We start from the raw sequence: 18,829 nt of genomic DNA, 5'->3' as shown, positions 1-18,829 counted from the left end.
CAACCAACTGGTCAGCTAGAAATCTCTGTAAAATTTCTTTCTTGTATATTTTAAGCAGGGAATATGTAATAGTGTATAGTCTGTGTGGAAATATTTTTCTGAAGTTCTCTATATCATAACTACATGTCTACTCATAAGAAAGAATTTACTACAATGAATATGTAGGTTGATGGGACTTTGAAAATATACAGATGAATAATGCTTATGTAATATTTTTCTACATTGAGTTTTGATTCAAAATACATTGCTTGCACTCTTCCATTCTGTTAAGTGTTATTATATGTAATCTCCTCTATGCTTGCTTGACATGGTATTTATTCTGAAGTGTATAAGAAAAGCCCAGTACACATTTAGAAATAATCATGGCTTTACTATTTGATCATCATGATCATGAGACCGTTTTCCCCCATTTCCAAAACATCTCTTTCTGACACAGCTATGGAAACAAACTCAACCATCAGAGGAAGGTGGTAATAAATCTGCCTCCTCAAAGACAAAGTATGAAATCTTCCTAAGTAACAGCTGTGGTTTGAGCATTGGCCTATTAAACCCAGGGTTATGAGTTCAATCCTTGAGGGGGCCACCCAGGAATCTGGGGCAAAATCAGTTCTTGGTCCTGCTAGTGAAGGCAGGGGGCCGTACTTGATGACCTTTCAGGGTCCCTTCCAGCTCTGTGAGATAGGTATAGCTCCATATTTTTCTTTTCTCAAACTCAGAACAAAAAATGACAAAACAAAATGGTTTTCACTTATAACGTAAAATTGCACAGCAGCCATTGCCCTACAACGCAGTCTGGGATCTCCTCTCATCTGACTCTCATTCTCTCTCTTTCTTCATTCTTCCTGACCTCTGTGCTGCTTTTCATGCTGTCAACCATGACATCCTTCCCAACAGCTGGGGACCATTTGTTGGAGTCCCAGAGAACTGGCCTTCTCTTTTTCTGCAGCAAGCAGCAGAGAGAAAGGCTGCTCTAGTGGATAGGGTGCTAACCCTGAATGACCTGGATTCATTTCCCTACTTCTCCCATAGACTTCCTGCATGACCTCAGACAGGTGCTGTACAGACAGAGTTTCAAACGTTTTTAGGCACGCAAAAATGCAGCTGGACATCTAGTGGGGTTTACAAAGCACCTAACCTTCTAGGCACTTTTGAACATCCCTCTAGGTGCCTAAATACTTTTGAAAATCTTGCCTTTAGTCTCTCTGTGACTCAGTGCCCCTACTGTACAATGGAGATTACAGCACTGCTTTACCTTACGGGGGGCTGTGAGGAGAAATAGGTTAGACATTGTGAGGCATTCAGATTCTATAGTGATGGGTACCACTTCTCTTCTCTTGATTTTGGATTCTTCTTTTCATCTATCCCCCTTCTCATCTCATCTCCCTCTTTTGAATGAGCAGCAAAGAATCCTGTGGCACCTTATAGACTAACAGACGTTTTGGAGCATGAGCTTTCGTGGGTGAATACCCACTTCCTCAGATGCATGTCTGAAGTGGGTATTCACCCACGAAAGCTCATGCTCCAAAACGTCTGTTAGTCTATAAGGTGCCACAGGATTCTTTGCTGCTTTTACAGATCCAGACTAACACGGCTACCCTCTGATACTTGACACCTCTTTTGAATGTAGTCTTGGCTATATTTCTTCTATGCTGATAATACTACTGTGGCCTCTCTTCAACACCCCTGTGCAGAGAGATTCCTGTTTTACAGATCTAGGAACTGAAGTTCCTGGAATGCTTTCAGGCTCATCTAACAACTTCCAGATCCCTAATTTAATTCAATTTAATTTAATTACCAGTCCTTTCTAATCTTAATCACCCTGCCTCTGTTTATAAACAAAATACTGACTCCTTGCCCCAGGGAGACAAGCTGGGAGCAGCTGCTCTCCTCTGCAAAACTCATTACATTCCACACTCAGGGCTTGTCTACACTAGCAATTTACAGCGCTGCTATTTTCTTGCTCAGGGGTGTGAAAAAACACCCCCCTGAGCACAGCAGGCTTCAGGGCTGTAAAGCACCAGTGTAGGCAGTGCACCAGCACTGGTAGCTATGCTCCCAGCGGTGGTAGCTACACCCATCGTGGAGGTGGTTTTTTGAGAGTGCTGGGAGAGAGCTCTGCCACAACCACACAAGCCACGTTAAAGCACTTTAGCATTGCCAGTGCAGACTAGCCCTCAGACTGCTCATTGCCTTTGCCACATGTCTGCACCAAAAGCCACTCAAGCTTGGGAGTCAGCCCCATCCTCCTAGTGGAGGAAACTGACCATGGGCAGGAGCCATAGCTGGAGAACCCTGGCTCCTGGAGGAGGGGCCTAGCTGTGCTGCGCTGCAGTTAAGAGCTCCGCCTGGAGATGGGGCATGCATGGCAAGCAGACCTCCGATACGAAACTTGGTGGGGGAGGAGAGGTGCCCTCTCGCCCTCTCTAAATGGTGCCTCCACTCTCAGGTGAGTACCTAACCGCTAGGCTATGGAATATTCTGAAGTGGGGTCTCTCAGTCTCTTCAGTTGAAGCTGTTGTACATTGGATTATTAATTAAAGAGTCACATCAGACTATTTCACATCCCAAGTAAATGCCCTGACTACTAGGCTAAAAGCCATGCCAAGCATGCCTACTGGATCAAACCCTGCACATGAGTTAGGCAGCCAAAGGCAGCCAAACCCTGGTTTGTGATTCACTCTGGGACTTAGGTGGGAGAAAGGCATCCAGGCACCTAGAATGAGGCAGCAATGTGCTTGCTCAGAGGCAGGAACATAGGCTCTTTTGGGACCTTTACTGCAAAAACATAGGCACTGAGTGAGTTTAGGCCCCTAGAAGCACCACTGTTTCATTGGGAGTTTTGTGAATTTCAATAGACTCTAAAGTTGGGATTTAGGCACCTAAACACAAATTTAGGTGCCTAAGAGTGGAGTTTAGAACCTAAGTACTTTTGTGAATCTAGGCCTGACTTGCCCAGAGTCACACAGGAAACCTTTGGTTGAGAAGGCTCTTGAATCACAGAATTGTAGGGGAACTTGAGAGGTCATCTAGTCTAGTCCCCTGCACTCATGGTAGGACTATGTATTATCTAGACCATCCCTGACAGGTGTTTGTATAATCTGCTCTTAAAAACTTCCAATGATGGAGATTTCACAACCTCCCCAGGCAATTTATTCCAGTGCTGAACCACTCTGACAACCTAAATCTCCCTTGCTGCAATTTAAGCCCATTGCTTCTTGTCCTAACCTCAGAGGCAAACAATTTGCCTTCCTCCTCCTTGTAACAACTTTTTATGTACTTGAAAACTGTTCAAGGCCTCCCTAGGTCTCCGTGTCTTAGGCTAGCACCCTAACTACTGGACCATCTTTCCTCTTGCTTTGCTGCCTCAGGAGTGAAAGTAGCTCACAAAATGCACTAAAATAGACACAATATTTTGCAATTCAATCCTTTCCAGTGTTAAATCTTGTCCAAATCAAAGTTCTTCCTCTTTTCAGGATACAAACAGGCAACACAATCAAGGTTCTTCCATTTGTAGTAGAGCTATCTCTACAGTGAAACCAGATTTTTCCTCCACTACTAGCCACTCCTTTACATCCATGGCAGTTGGGCCCTGTACTTTAATAATAAGCACCAACTGCATCAATTCTCCTGTTATTTATTCTTCTGATGGTCTAGTTCCATTTCTTGCAGACCTGGTAACAAAATTGGGTGAGAGTTTTGCTATACCTGGATAACTGAAGCCAAGCTTCTGAGGGTTCCCTAGGAGTCAGATAGGTTATATACTCTGTCACAGAAGGTAAGAGTACAGAAAACGTATTTGGCCTGGTTCTCCTCTTACATTTACTTTGTGTTTTTGTATTGCCATTGTTTCAATAGAGTTATTACTGATGTGCACACCTTTGTATGTGAGAATCAGTTACAACTATCTCTTAGATGTTGAATCATGGCATGGGACTTTTCATTGGAATTCATGTACAAATCTGCATAAACACGGATGGCAGAAAATAAATCTTACTGATTCTGGTAGCACTGGTACAGAGAAGCTACCCTGTTGTCATTCTGCCTTCTTTTGTGTGCACAATAATGTAAAAATCCAAAGCTAGTTAGTAGTTTCTAAAACACTGGCTTACCCTGTCCAGTTTCTTCATCAATCATAATACTTTTAATAGCACATGAAGGATGGACTTGCATTTCATCCAAGTAGGTAGTAACGCTGCCTGGTAGAGGAACAGATGAGGTAATGGTTGCCTGTGATTTAGGTTCCACATCACTCCTCAGTGAATCTTCAGCTACTTGAGAGCCTGAAGGGATAACCGTTTGCACCCAAACCTCTGAAACGATAAGATTAAAGAACAACTTGTAAAGTAACAGAAGAAAATGCTTCAGGAAGATATTTTGGTCAAGGCTTAATGTCATGGGAAACTTTTATAAAGAAACATGAAAACAGACTAAGAACCCACCCAGAACAGAGTTCTGGTTTGCTGAAAGTTTTATAAAAATTCCCAAACATTATGGTGAACCTCAACCAAGTTTTGAGAGAACCTAAACCAAATTTTAAGTAGATTTTAAGTAGATTTGGGCTGAATTCAGATGTCAAGTGGCCTATGGTTTTGTGTGAAAGTCATATGAGACTCAGCAGCTTTGCATGCTTTTGCATGCAGAACTTGGTAGTTTCAGCTGGGTTTTGATTTGACTTTTCAGGTTTATTTGAATCTGAACAAAAAGCTAAATTCAAAGAAACCCAAACAAACATTCACAATAACCCCACAAACAAAAACTGCTGAGTTTCACACAGGTCTCATCAAAACATCATTGAAATATCTCAAATACATTCATCAATGAATATTTGTTGGCCAAATTATGGCTTCCGCTGCAGTAAAGGAGTATAGTTCCCATTCAGTGGCGGGCACTGACTATTTTAAAAGTGCTCTCTTTTTCCAAAGCATTTCAAATAAGTTCAATGGTCTGTTCCTTGTAACTTTCAAATACTGCTATTTTTTGCCTGGCCAGGTTCACACCTTATCTGGAGAAAGACACTGCTTGACTAGTTCATCATGGTGAAGAGAGCAACCATGCATGAATAGATGCTATTAACAAGACACATAAGAAAAACATAAAGGCCAGATTTTCAGACAATTTATGCATGTGCAAAATGTGCATGAAATTTTAGGTCTAATTTACAATGGCAATTAATGTGAATGCCTATGCAATTCTGATAAAGTGAACTCACAAATGTGCCTAATTAATTGTTTGCACTTTCAGCCACCTAGTTTTAAAGCTCAACAGTGATAATCATACATGGAAATTAAGCATACACTAGCGTACCTAAACTGTTTGAAAATCTTGCCTTAAATACACAGATAAAGAAATAACCACACATTACAAATGAACACATACTGGGAAGAACTAGGACCTATGCAAGATATTATTGAAAATAACATGGGTTGCTTACAACTACCAAAAAAAGAAGTCATTGTATATACCACATGATGCAGTCATAATATTTTCTCAGTCTGAGCAAAATACAGCTTGTTTTCAATTTAATTCTGAATTTAGCGAGACCAAATAAAGCAAGTCACATTGCTGTATAAGTTATGATCAGATTGAATTATTCAGTTGTGTACTTTCATGTCCTGTCCAAACTGTAGAAATATTCATGTTGCAGGAACTTAGTTGCAACACAGAAGCCCTCTAATGCATTTCATAAATAGTTCACTTGTAAATAGGACAAATTGTGTGTTAACAATGATCCTGAACTGTGCTATTGCCCTACTAAGTCAGAGAGGGTAGAATGTGTTTAAAATATGATACGCTGAAAGACTGAACTATGTTTTAGGTGTGCGGTGGGTTTATCCTTTTGTAACTGAGCTTCCCTACATACTGGTTTTTCACAATCTGTCCACTGGAAACAATCCATTTCACCATTAAGAAGGTACATTCATGCTGTAATTGACCAAAAAAAAAAAATCTCCACCATCGAATACATTATTTCTCTGCTTCTTAGAGAATGTTCCTTGTACCAAGTATGGTCACCATTTATGGACATCTGGTGATTAGCTTGTGTAGGTATTTGGCTCCACCAGCAGCCCCCATATCTGCGCCTCCCCCTCCTGTCAGTGCCTCCTGCCCGCCAGTGGCCCCACTGATCAGCGCTTTCCCCTCCCCGCTCATCACGATCGGCTGTTCCATGGCATGCAGGAGGTGCTGGGGGGAAGGGAGGAGGAGCAAGGGCAGGGCACGCTGGGGAAGGGAGCACAACAGGAGGGGAAGAGACAGAGTTAAGTGGCACCTTGGGGAATGAGTGGTGTGGGGGTGGAGAAAGTCTGTGCCTATGCTTGGGGGAGAAAGATGCAAGAAGACCTTCCCTCCCTTGCAGATACTGCTCAAAGTTCCCTTTGTGTGCCCTCAAGATGCACATTGTCCCAAAAGGGAATGGGAGGAGGTGGGGCCATATCCCTCATCTTCCATGCTCTGGGCTACTCAAGGAGAGATTGTGCTTTCTGAGGTGCAGTCTTGCCCTAGTGTCTCCTGGGCCACTGAGGCTCCATAATACCCACAATGAACTGTGATGGAGTGTCCACCCCACATAGGACTGGAAGGGTTAAGGTGGCCAGCTAGGCCTATTAACTTCACAGGCTGCACTTGGAGGAAGAGTCATGGACTGCAAGCAAGTTCAGCTGTGCAGGAATATGTGGGGCCTATAAAGGCAGGTAGCTGGAAACAGACAGGGAATGCTGGGAAAGAGCAGTCACTCGTTGGGAAGAAGGAGGATTGTTTGGAGGCTGTAGAGATGTGAAGGCACCAGTCACTCTGTTGGAGGAGGGTTTGGAGCTGGTACACCCAGAGAGAAGGGAAGGAGCAGTGGGGGCTGGGAGAGGAAAACCCAGAACTACTGGGTTGAAGGTCCTTTGACTGGAACCTGGGTTCCCCTACCAGCCACTGAAAGAGTGGCACCTAAGGCAGCGAAAGGGAAGACCGCCTAGGACTGCTGAAGGAAAGATGTTGATATACCCCGAAAGCAGAGGGAACACTGAGTCACTTGGCTGGAGGGCTGAGTCATGAAGAGGATGCTGTGATTCCTGGAGTGAGAGAGGGGCTGCAGATCAGAGAGAGTGATGGTGTGCAACTGCGGGAATCAGTGTTGACCTGATGAGCTAATCCCCTGAGCCACCAGGAGGAGGTGCCAAACAAGTAGTGAGTGGTGTGCCACTTGATGCACGTGTCTAAATGGCACAGTTTGGCCTTATTAATACTTTATTAAAAGCAGCACTTTTCCCTGATGACCTCATAAGGTATTGGATTCCCTTCTACTCTTTCACTCTTCTATTTGTTTCTCCAGGCACTTTCCTCTCCATAGAATAGTCATCTGGGATGTCATCTGAAACACAGAGCACCACAGCAGCCATTAAAAATACCCTGTATTTGTTATGTCAAATATCAAGGAAGTTGTCTCTTTCCTATTTTAGATGTAACTAGTTGTGACTACAATTCTCCATCATAATACAGCCTGATCCAGAGAGTGAAGTCCGACTTCAGTTTGAACGTGGATTTATGTTGTATTCCTGCCCTATCATGGCAGAGGCTGCAAATTTAATTTAGCTGGGCAAAAAAATATATAACCTGAGTTTTGGTTATCCAAGCTGCATTGTTAGGCTATGACATTTCTGATGCCACACCTTCAATGGAAACAAAGAACACAACAGCATGGCAAGAAGCCTCCAGACATGAGTAGCCAGGTTATAAAATGGAAACACACCTAAAAGTTTACCACATAAAGAAACTGAATTACATAAGTTATTGTTTCAGCCATTGTCTTCCTTTTGCAGATTTGCATGAATATTTCTTTGTTATTATAAGTGGAAGAAATCAGCCTTTTGCAAGAACTTGCTAGTAATCTGTTATTGTATGCCAAAATTCCTAGTGCAAGATTTTTTCGCAATCAGTGCATCAGCACAAGCTTGCATCACTGCCTCCAAAAAGACTCAGCCATGCAGTTAAATGCGTGCTCCATCGCTATTTTTCTCGTTCATTCTCTCAGAGCCCTTAAAGAATCACACAAAATAATCAACGAAGCATGCTTTGTTGCTCCAGTACTGTTAGAGGTCATCTTTACTGTTAAATATTATTATACTGACAGGATCATCATAGTTTTAGCACCCTTCAGCTGACGCAAAATGCTATAAAAATATTTATAGTATTAATATAAAAAGGTCAGAGATGTGTACCATCTCCTTTTCCAAATCTCTGAGGATTTCAAATGTTTCTTTAGGGATCTATGAATTTGTCCCCAAATTAAATTGTTCCACAGCACATACTGAACACGCAAAGCGATGATCTGTTCATTTTGAGATGATAGACCAGCCTGCAATGTTGGGTAAAAACTCATTGAAAATGGTGGGCAAAACAGCCACCTTGCAGTCAGGATAAACATAAGCAGCAGTTAAGGTCTTTTTGGAGTAAGCTCAAACACTAGGAGGTGCCACCCAAAACACAGCACACACGCAAAGCTGATCACGAGCTGAGCTGCATGGGCAGAGGGCTTTCACTGGGGGGTTGAAGGCAAACCTAGGGGGCTGTGTATTTGCTTGATGGAGCTGGGTGTGTCAGAGAGGTAAGCAGCAGAAATATCACAGAAGCAGACAGAGAAAGCGGCAAGGAAGCCTGAAGCCAGTCAAAGAAATATGTATAGTGTGACCATAAGAAAAACTAAGGCCTGGTCTACACTGGTGGGGGGAAGGGGAATCGATCTAAATTACACAACTTCAGCTATGAATAATGTAGCTGAAGTCAACACTCTTAGATCGACTTACCGTGGTGTCTTCACCTCAGTAAGTCGACTGCTGCCACTCCCCTGTTGACGCCGCCTGAGTCTCTCATGGAGGTGGAGTACGGGAGTTGATGGGAGAGTGCTCGGGGGTCGATCTGGTGGGTAGTGTAGACATATGTGGATGCATGCGATCGTCGGGCGGGGGTCGATGTATGCGGATGGTGGGCAGCGGTCGATCCAGCGGGAGTCGATTTATCGCATCTCTCCCCTTGAGTCCGGTACTCCACCTCCATGAGATGCACAGGTAGAGTTGATGGGGGAGCGGCAGCAGTCGACTCACCGAAGATACCACGGTAAGTTGATCTAAGTATGTCAACTTCAGCTACCTTATTCACGTAACTGAAATTGCATAACTTAGATCGATTCCCCTCTCCCTTCCTCCCAGTGTAGACCAGGCCTAAGAGAGAAAGCTGTTGGGTAGAATAGTGGCTGGAAAGAGGCCTGGAACAGTGAGAAATGAAACGGTTTCCTGTCTGATTCCCACTGTGTTCAGGGATACGTACGTTCTTTATAAATGAATAGACTGCATCAAAGAAATACTTGACTATCATCATTTTCTCCTCTTAACAAAACCAATCCACAAGATCCTGAATATTGGCTTACCATTTACGACAAAAGGGATAACAATAAGAAGCTTTGTTCATCTTGTCCAATAGTTGAGACATCTTCACTCTTGCACTCTCCTCCAATCCAAACACCTCTCATATTTATTAGGATTCAGTCTGGCAGGAAGTCAATTATGGCTGTCCCAATTAGGATGCAGTCGAGTAGCTCATAGAAAAGATCCCCTCTGTCTCATGACTGGAGATGAAACTAAATGAAAGAACCCTAGTAGTTCAAGGAATGTCTTTTCAGATTGTTAACTCTTGAAGGTAGACACTGAGTCTTCTGTAAAAGAAATGCCTGTGCTTGATCTTATATTCTTACAGGTTTATTGTTATTTCTGAAGAAAGATCATTCAGGAAAACAGAGGGAAGACCACATTGTGGGTACTTATAGTAAATCCAGAAGAATATTTTGTTCCCCAAGTCCTTTAGGGTTTTATTTATCTTCTTAATTTCTCTATACAGTGTTTCATGCATATTAACACAGCTGCCCTTGGTATTTTTTGGATAGGCTTGCAAACTAGACCTTGCCCAGCTCACTGTCCACAAACATACTCAATTCCTGTCCACTATTATCTAACCCCTATGCATAGTGTAGGCCTAAGGATTTAGGTAAGTCATAGCAATATGATTCTTTGGGATGCATCTCAAACTTAACAGACTTATTTATTTTACATTAAAAATGTGAAGGATTAAGTTCCCTCCCTCTCTACCCCACCCAGTCTCCTGATATAGAAGTGGATCACAGCAGCTAGGGTTGAAGAGAACAAGCAATCAGTATATAGTGCTTTACATTATCTAGGCTGTCTACGTAAGGTAAAGGGCCAGAATATGGGATTTTTTTAAATGAAAGTTGGGATTTCCCTTTACAGTTTTAGTTCTTCATCATCAGAGGGGCCTGCAGTTCAGGGTTTCATGGGATGAAAGATCCATTGAGCAAGTTTAGCATGTGGTTTTCTTTTCTTCATTCTTTCTTCTGAATGTTGGCTTTTGTACAGTACGCAAAACTGCTGATAAATGCTTGGTAAAGAACATAACATGTATGTCAATTACGTGACAAAGGACAATGTCTGCTCATGATGAATTATCTTTGTTCTCAGAACTGAAAGGCCAGCATGGAGCTTGAGTAGAGACTGTGGAGGTATGGAGGAAAAATTGGCTGTAAAGAGATGGGACTGTCTGAATGCAGCTTATCTTTTGTTGCTTCCATTTAATCACAACTAAGAACAGAACTAACAATGATAAAGATACAAACATATTTAGTCTGGCTTGTTTCCATGCCTCTTTGTCAGGGGCGGCTCCAGGCACCAGCACGCGAAGCGCGTGCCTGGGGTGGCAAGCCACGGGGGGCACTCTGCCGGTTGCCGTGAGGGTGGCTGGCAGGTTGCCTTCAGAGGCATGCCTGTGGAGGGTCCACTGGTCCCGTGGCTTTGGCGGACCTCCCGCAGGTGTGCCGCCGAATCTGCGGGACCAGGGACATCCCGCAGGCAAGCCGCCGAAGACAGCCTGCCTGCCTGCTTGGGGCGGAAAAATACCTAGAGCTGCCCTTGCTCTTTGTATATATGAAATAACTAATTTGGGGTTTTGACAACATGTGGACATTTTGTGGGGCCCTGAGAAAGTGCTGAAGCTGCTCATTGTGTTCTTTGATTACAGTTCCTCGTGTTTTTTCTCAGGCTTCTATTCTTCTGTCTTTTGCCACTATTTGTTTTGTGGAAGCAAGGGACCAGCACACACAATAACTCCAAACACACATAGCCCTTCACTACAGAACAACTCCCCTATTTGCCTTCTACACCACTCCACACAACTCTCCCAGAACAACATATGTCACACAGAAGTCAACACAACCACCCACACAACAACAACGAAAGGATCACTCTGAAGCCTAGAATGTCTGTTGAGTAAGTGTGACATGATGGAAACAGCTACAAGCATTTAGAGTATCCCATGATTCAATCATCTCTGGTATTCATCATCTGTTACTATTGGATTTTAAAATTCTCAGCCATTTCAGGGCTGGCTCCAGGCACCAGCTAAAGAAACAGGTGCTTGGGGTGACCAATACAAAGGGGCGGCACTCCGTCTGCTATTGGGGCGGAATGTCTGGGTCTCCGGCGGGAATTCAGCGGTGGGTCCCTCAGTCCCTCTCTTCCTCTTTGAGTAGCTGCTGAAGTGGAAGAGAGGGAGTGAAGGACCCGCCGCTGAACTGCCGCTGAAGAATGGAGCGGTGAGATTATTGAGCTGCCGCTGAAGTGCCGCCAATTGGCCTTTTTTTCTTTTTTTTTTTTGCCGCCTGGGGAGGCAGAAAACCTGGAGCTGGCCCTAAGCCATTTTCAGCTTTTCTTACGCACTACATTATAAATTATACCCATATGACAGCACAGGCATTCAGCTACTAGTCTTGGAATATATCCCCAGTACCAGCATTGGTGGGCATCACAAATTCCAAAGGGTCCTGACTCCATGTCTTGAAAGTATTTTTCCAATGGGATCTGACAGCATCACGACTGGGTCTTTGCTCAGTTCATGGGGTCGTGCAATGATATCCTGCTTCTTACACACAGCTCATGACAATTCCAAGTTGCAGTATTTGAACAACACTGAACATGAAATGAGTGATCTGTGTGCTGCAGGAATTAAAAAAAAAAAAGAAAAATAGGAGAGTTGCCAGGATCAAAGGATCTCAATATGATTAAAATCTATGATTTGGAAATAATGATGATTTATCATAATAAAACTGCACCACATGACTCAAAGCATTACAACAATGACTGTATTACATGGGCAAAGTCCATGATATCAACCACAAATAGATCAGCTGAGCATGCCAGGCTCACATGGACAGAAAAAAAATGTACAGAACAAACTGCTACTGAGCCCATAAACAACAATTCTACTTAAAACAGGCGGCACAGTCTATTTACTAGCTAGATATGAATTTAATTTTAGGGATCCCAATTTATGTCACTCCTGGATGTTGATAGAACCTTTGCTACAGTCAGAGGCAATTATTTTTTCCTCTAAGTTTCATTGAGTTGGATACGCAAGTTGTGTAAAATCACACTTCCTAAATTATCCTGTTGACTTCAGTGGGTCTATTCATATTACAAATATCAGTTGAATATAAATTAGTGAAGAGACCTAAAGCTTGAAGTGCTCTGTTTTTAAATCAGGCCACTCCCATAAATATCATGGGGAAGCTTGTCTGAGCAAGGACTGAGTAAAAATAAAGACTTCTGAACTTAAATATAGCAGCAGAAAATATGTGCAAATACTTTTTCGTGAGGGTAACCTACCCACAAAATTTTCCTATCATCACCCTACTTCTGCGTAGCTTCTTCCTGTGACTTGCCTGTCACACTGACAATTTTCAGGATGCACTTTCTAGGCGTTAAGCAGCATAAGTTCTGAGGTTTTTGTCTTGCAGCTTTATCACAGGCCACCAGGCAAGAACATTATTATCTCTCTGTCCCAAACCAGTGCCATGGTACAACTTCCAGCTGAACACAGAAGCAGAGTCTGCTTCAAAATATGGCTTCTTCAGGCAAACAGACAGTAGGGATTGCCACTCCTTGGAGATGAGAGTTTCACCTTCATTGTGCTACTACCTCTTGCCATCCCAGTGAAGGAAAAATCAAAGATCTCAGGAGAATATAATCTTTTAGTCAGGTATGCCCCCAACCCTCAAAACCATTAGGCAAGCTATGGTGCATTTATCTGGTGAAACAGCTTAAAGAAATACTATAACTCCAAATGCCAAGGCAATTTAAATGTAGCAAAAAAGATATTTCTGACCAATGCGAACAACAGTGAATGCAGTTAAAAGTGCCAAGATATTAATAATGATTCCCTGTACCATAGTTACAAAGTAAATAATCCTAGAATTCGTAAAACCTCATCTGTTGGAAGGAAGATCAAAGAAAACTTTAACTGTGCTTTCTGTAGTGAATATTTAGGGTACGTCCAGACTACTCACCCTATCGGTGGGTAGCGATCGATTTATCGGGGATCAATATATAGTGTCTCATCTAGACGCGATATATTGATCCCCGAATGTGCTCCCCATCGACTCCGGAACTCCACTGGAGTGAGCGGCGGTAGTGGAGTCGACGGGGGAACCGCGGACGTCGATCCCGCACAGTGAGGACCTGAGGTAAATCGATTTAAGATACTTCGACTTCGACGTGAATAGCGTAGCTGAAGTTGCGTATCTTAGATCGACGCCCCCCCCACACAGTGTAGACCAGCCCTTAGATCCTCTCCCTCCCTTGTATTTATCCCTCTGATGTATTTATACAGAGTAATCATATCTCCCCTCAGCCTTCTATTGGTTAGACTAAACAAGCCAAGCTCTTTGAGTCTCTCTCATAAAATAGGTTTTCCATTCCGTGGATCATCCTAGTAGCCCTTCTCTGTACCTGTTCCAGTTTGAATTCATCTTTCTTAAACATGGGTGACCAGATGATGTCTCACCAGTGTCTTGTATAATGGCACTAACACTTCCCTGTCTCTATTGGAAATATCTCTCCTGATGCATCCTAGGACTGCATTAACCTTTTTCATGGTCATATCACACTGATGGCTCATAGTCATCCTGTGATCAACCAATACATCTAGGTCTTTCTCCTCCTCTCACTTCCAACTGATAGTCCCCAGCTTATAGCAAAAATTCTTGTAGTTAGTCCCTAAATGCATGATCTTGCACTATAAAATTTAATCCCATTTCTATTACTTCAATTTACCAGGTCATTCAGATATTCTTGTATGATATTCTGGACCTCCTCTGTATTGACTATTCCTGCCAACTTTGTGTTATCCACAATTTTTTTTAGCACACTCTCACTTTCTGTGCCAAGGTTAATAATGAGGATGTTCAGCTTTTTGCAGCATCTGAGCTCTTAGATATTCATGCATATATGAACTTTAGTGGTACACTATTTCAGCTGAATGGAGCAAAAGGTGCACCCCCTGGCAGCCCAGGAAAATTTCCCTACCCTGTCTTTGAAAGTCACAGGAGGCTATGTCTTTAGGGAATAAAATATTCCTTCCTGTTGATCCCTGGTACCTCAGTAGATTTTCTGCAGCTGAGATCACTGAAGTATTATGTCTCAGGGCAACCTCAAAGGGAGGACAGGGACATATGCATTTAAATAATAAGGACCCTTATGGCTACAAGGTTATTGCAATGTTATTACTGATATTTTGCATGTTTGCATATGCTGTGTGAGTATATTCATATCCTGTACAAACACTACCAGTTAGTAGGGACCCATCTTGTTCACCAGTTGCAACAAGTTCAACATTTGCTCTGAGTTTAGGAATGCAGCCTTACTGATTCTTGTTTTCACAAGACTACAAACTTTTGTGTACGTTGCTATTATGATTGAAAGTTGCTTACAAACCGTGGGCTGGATCCTCAGCTAAAGCTGTACTGTGCGCAGCACTGGTCAGAGGGCACAGAACTGCACACTAGCACAATGGGGCTAACATGGTTGTGGCCTTTAAAGGCTACATCGCTTGAAATGTTAAATAAGAACAGGTGGATTTGGTGGAACAAAAGTAGCATAAAGTTAATATTGGTGCTAGGGTAGGTGTGGAAAAGTATAATTTCATTTCATGAAAATTTTTGAGGTTCTGACACTTTTATTTTGCACCAGAACAGAACCAAGACCTTTCCAATTTATACAATAAAAAGCGAGAGACCCATGCTAGTATAGCCAATTGCCTGATGGTCAGGTGACTCACCTGGGATGTGGGAGAACCAGGTTAGTACCCTAACCACTTGGCTGTTAGGTTTTGAGGGGTTTATTCTCTCACTCTCTCTCTCTCTCCTCCCCACAGACATGAGGAAACCTTCTCAACATTAGTTGCACTCCCCTGATCTTACTGGTGCTGTTTGCATGCTGATACCCCAGGGCATAATTAAAATAGATATAGGACTGAGTATGAAACTGGGAATTAGTATGGCATAGGGGTATGTTGGCCATGATGATCTCTCTTTTTTTCCAGTCATACTTCCTTTTTTCTCCTACACACTGACAACAGAGCCAGCTACTCCACCTGCAACATGACACCAGAACACCCCACCTACCCTGTGGTGATCATTCTAGGACTGAACAGACCAGCCTTAGAGTCAGATTGCACCACCAGTGCAGTGCAAAGTAGTCACACCACATGGGAGGATGCTGAATCTGTATTTATACACTAGATAGAGCTAGAACCAAAATACCTGCAATCTGCTATTCCTTCCTGATGGTCAGAGAACAAAGCAATAATGGGTGAATGTTTTCACAACTCTTCATTTCTGTTTTACATCAAAATTTTGCAGTCACATGGAACCAATACCCCCCTGGCAGCTTACATACTGTACCTGCAGTTAGAACAAACAGCCATAAGGCACTATGGAAAATAGGGATGCCATTCAGTGTGTCAGCCAAGCAGGATTGCAACACTCAGTTGCTCCTAGAAGTTTTTATTTCCTAGGCTGTACTTTCAGGAATGTCATTAAAGCTATGGTTGGTGCATTTAATTGGTGTTTGGAAAGAAAGAAGGTTAATGTTACCTGCTTTGCTCTGGCTTTCAGCTTCAGGAAAGACAGAATTTCTTTTCTTTTTCCAGAGCCAAGATCGTAATGCCAGTGGGATATTTTCTTCAGACGCAAGATACGATGCTAGGCGAAAAAGAAAATGTCAAACTCTAGGGTTTTTATTTAAAGTTATAGTAAGATTTTATTTATTTATTTATTTATTTTGTAAAATAAGACTAGGGTTAGTTAATGTGCAAAGGAAGAGAGTAAAAAGAGAGAGGTCAGAGGTATAGCATGTAATATACAGAAGATCACCCAGGCACTCCTATTTTTACGATATGTCATACTAAAAAAGCAAGGGTAACTCAGTGAAATTTAAGAAATACCTTTTAAAGATTCTTTTTATCATTTTTACACAGCATATATTTACCTATGTAACTCACTGACAGAGAGATAGGGGAATGGTCTGAGCACAATATGGAGAAAGAGCAACTCCTGAGTTCCAAATATAGCTTTGCCATTGCCTTCCTCTGCTGTCTTGGGCAAGTGTCTTTTGTTCTCTGCCTCAAATTCTAATCTGTAACCTGGGGATAATATTTAATTCCACAGAGAGGTGACAGTGTTAATTTGTTATAGTCTTTAAAATGTCTTACAGATGAAAATCAATCTAGAGTGATCATGAACAAGTCACCAGTTACCACACCATGGCATGTATCATTACTCTTTCAGATATCACTCTAAGGTAACTCTTGGTAATTGCTGACATTTTAATACCCTTTATAAATGCTGCATATTGGTTACACTTACACTTCACCAAACAGTTTGGTAAGATTGATAAAAGAATAAGGGTCAAATACCTGTCAGGTGCATGACCCAGTTGGGTGGAGAAGGGAATGTGGCCTAAAGCCAACTGATGCTCCCTGAGCTGGTTCATCCCCCTGTGTGAATTAGACCAATTTATATGGTGCTCTAATCTATGTCAGATGGTAACAGCCCTGTTACACAGCCAGGGATTGCTGGAACACAAGGTGCCCTGCCTTCTTACATTGACATGCACCTAACATTTGAAGGAAGAAGTGTATGGCGGGGAGGGAGAGGGGGTTACTTCATTCAGTACCTCTGTCTTGATTCTGCATGTACATTGTTTAAGCTAGTTATGCACAAAACTAAATTTGTATATGAAGAGAAGCACTAGAGATGATAAACTCTAATCAGTTTCACCTCCTCTGCCAACTATCTGGATATTTTATCTGCATTGCCAAAGAAGGGAAAGGCAGATACAACTCATTACATTTGTGTATGTTTCCTGTTGGCATTTTGTGACATCTATTGTGAGTCAATCTATAGTAGGATGAGACTTCAATAAAGTGTTTTCATGTGCATCACTGCCAAAAGTACAAACAGATATTAGTCTCTCAAACTTAACCAATCTCCTTATCTGGCAAATATTTAGTAAATCAGGAATTTGCTGAAAACACATCATTTCAGTTTTCTGTGGGGAGAACAATTTAGGCGGGGCTGAATTAAGACAGCATAGGGCCCTAGCCACACCCCAACAGTTGGGTCTTTGTAAGTATTCCTCATTACCCTGCACCACAGAAGCAGCACCATCCCCCCACAAGGTGTGGTGGTGGGAGAGGCCCACAGAAACTGTCTGCAATCATGGCAGGAAATTAATCTTTGGGCAGGCTGAAGCCTCTTTCCAGTTCTGTATATGTGACCTACAACACCACTCAATCCTATGAAAGAATGCCTCCCTCTGTTCCAAACTAGAGTTCTATAGGGAGGCCCCTCTTGCCACACAAGCAGATGACTCTGTGTGTGTGTATGTGTGTAGGGGGAGCTCCTGTGTGCCAGCTCACCAGAGAGCATATGTATGTGTGGGCTTCCATCCTACCGCTCTGCTGTGGTGGACGTGGCAGAGCCCTCCACCCTGAGGGCTTTGTCAGAGTAGTAGAAATGCCTCTCTCATCAAACCCTGTATTGTTTGGAGTGTTGACGCAGTCCCTTGGCTGCATGAGGTGGAGATACCCAAAGCTCTATGCTCCAGTGGTAGAACACCCACTATGCACACAGGAGCCTCCTCTCCGATGCTGAGTGGCAACCCTGCCTCCCACAGAGGTGCTGCAGAAAATGAGGGTGGTGGGTCCCCAGCCTCAGGGTCTGCTCTGGGGGGCCCCAAAGAATGGCAGAAGTGTCCCTTAACACTGACTTGGTAGAACCACCACACTGTGACAGCAGTAGTGGCAGTTGGTTGGAGAGGAGGGAAGCCCCAGCCTGCTTGTCTGCTCCTCCTTGACTGCCTGAAAAATGGGGAGTCGCAGTGGCAGCTGAGGAGATGGGAGATGCCTAGATTCTTGAGTAGAAACAGCAACAGCTGCAGTAAGTGGCTTCCTATCCCATTCCCCAGTCATTTGAACAGAGGTGGCACCAGTAACCAGAGCCACTTGGTCCTCCCCCATGTGAGAAGTAAAGGAAGTGGCATTTGGTTTCCCCTACTACCATCAGCCATGATGGTTCCTCCAGCTAGTTCTCTCCGTGAATGGAGTCCCAATGTGTTGTAATGTGCAGCCTGGTGTGAGGAGGATTGAGAAGGGAAAGACATTTTCCCTCCTTCTTGGCTCTGGATGGAGCAGCTACTATAGTTCTTGTCTCTTGTGGAGCAGACAGCCTCATGCAGCTAGCCTGCTCCTCTGTGGTCCACACTGTGCATTAGCAAGCCATCAGATTAGGGTGTTAAGACATACGGTTATTGTGCCGAGTGTTTACCCAAGCCCTGGCCTCTTTAGGGCATATATATATATGAGCCCTAAAGAGGTCCCCACTCTCTGGGAACGAATGACTATAGATATGCCATCCTTCATCTCTTTCTTTTATACCTTGAAGTCA

General features: G+C 43.1%; 1 protein-coding gene across 1 annotated transcript in view; it reads right to left on the bottom strand.

Moving 5' to 3' along the window:
* Nucleotides 1-18,829, bottom strand: part of LOC115653557 — a 57,770-nt gene that overhangs the window by 32,983 nt on the left and 5,958 nt on the right. The window contains exons 2-3 of the mRNA XM_030566977.1: nucleotides 15,977-16,084; nucleotides 4,110-4,310 (exon numbers count right to left, since the gene is read on the bottom strand). Coding sequence (XP_030422837.1) covers nucleotides 4,110-4,310; nucleotides 15,977-16,084 — 309 coding nt within the window. The remainder of the gene's footprint in view (nucleotides 1-4,109; nucleotides 4,311-15,976; nucleotides 16,085-18,829) is intronic.

This window comes from Gopherus evgoodei, chromosome 6, assembly GCF_007399415.2.
Source record: "Gopherus evgoodei ecotype Sinaloan lineage chromosome 6, rGopEvg1_v1.p, whole genome shotgun sequence".
NCBI lineage: Eukaryota > Metazoa > Chordata > Testudines > Testudinidae > Gopherus > Gopherus evgoodei.
This window is presented reverse-complemented; position numbering and strand designations above follow the sequence as displayed.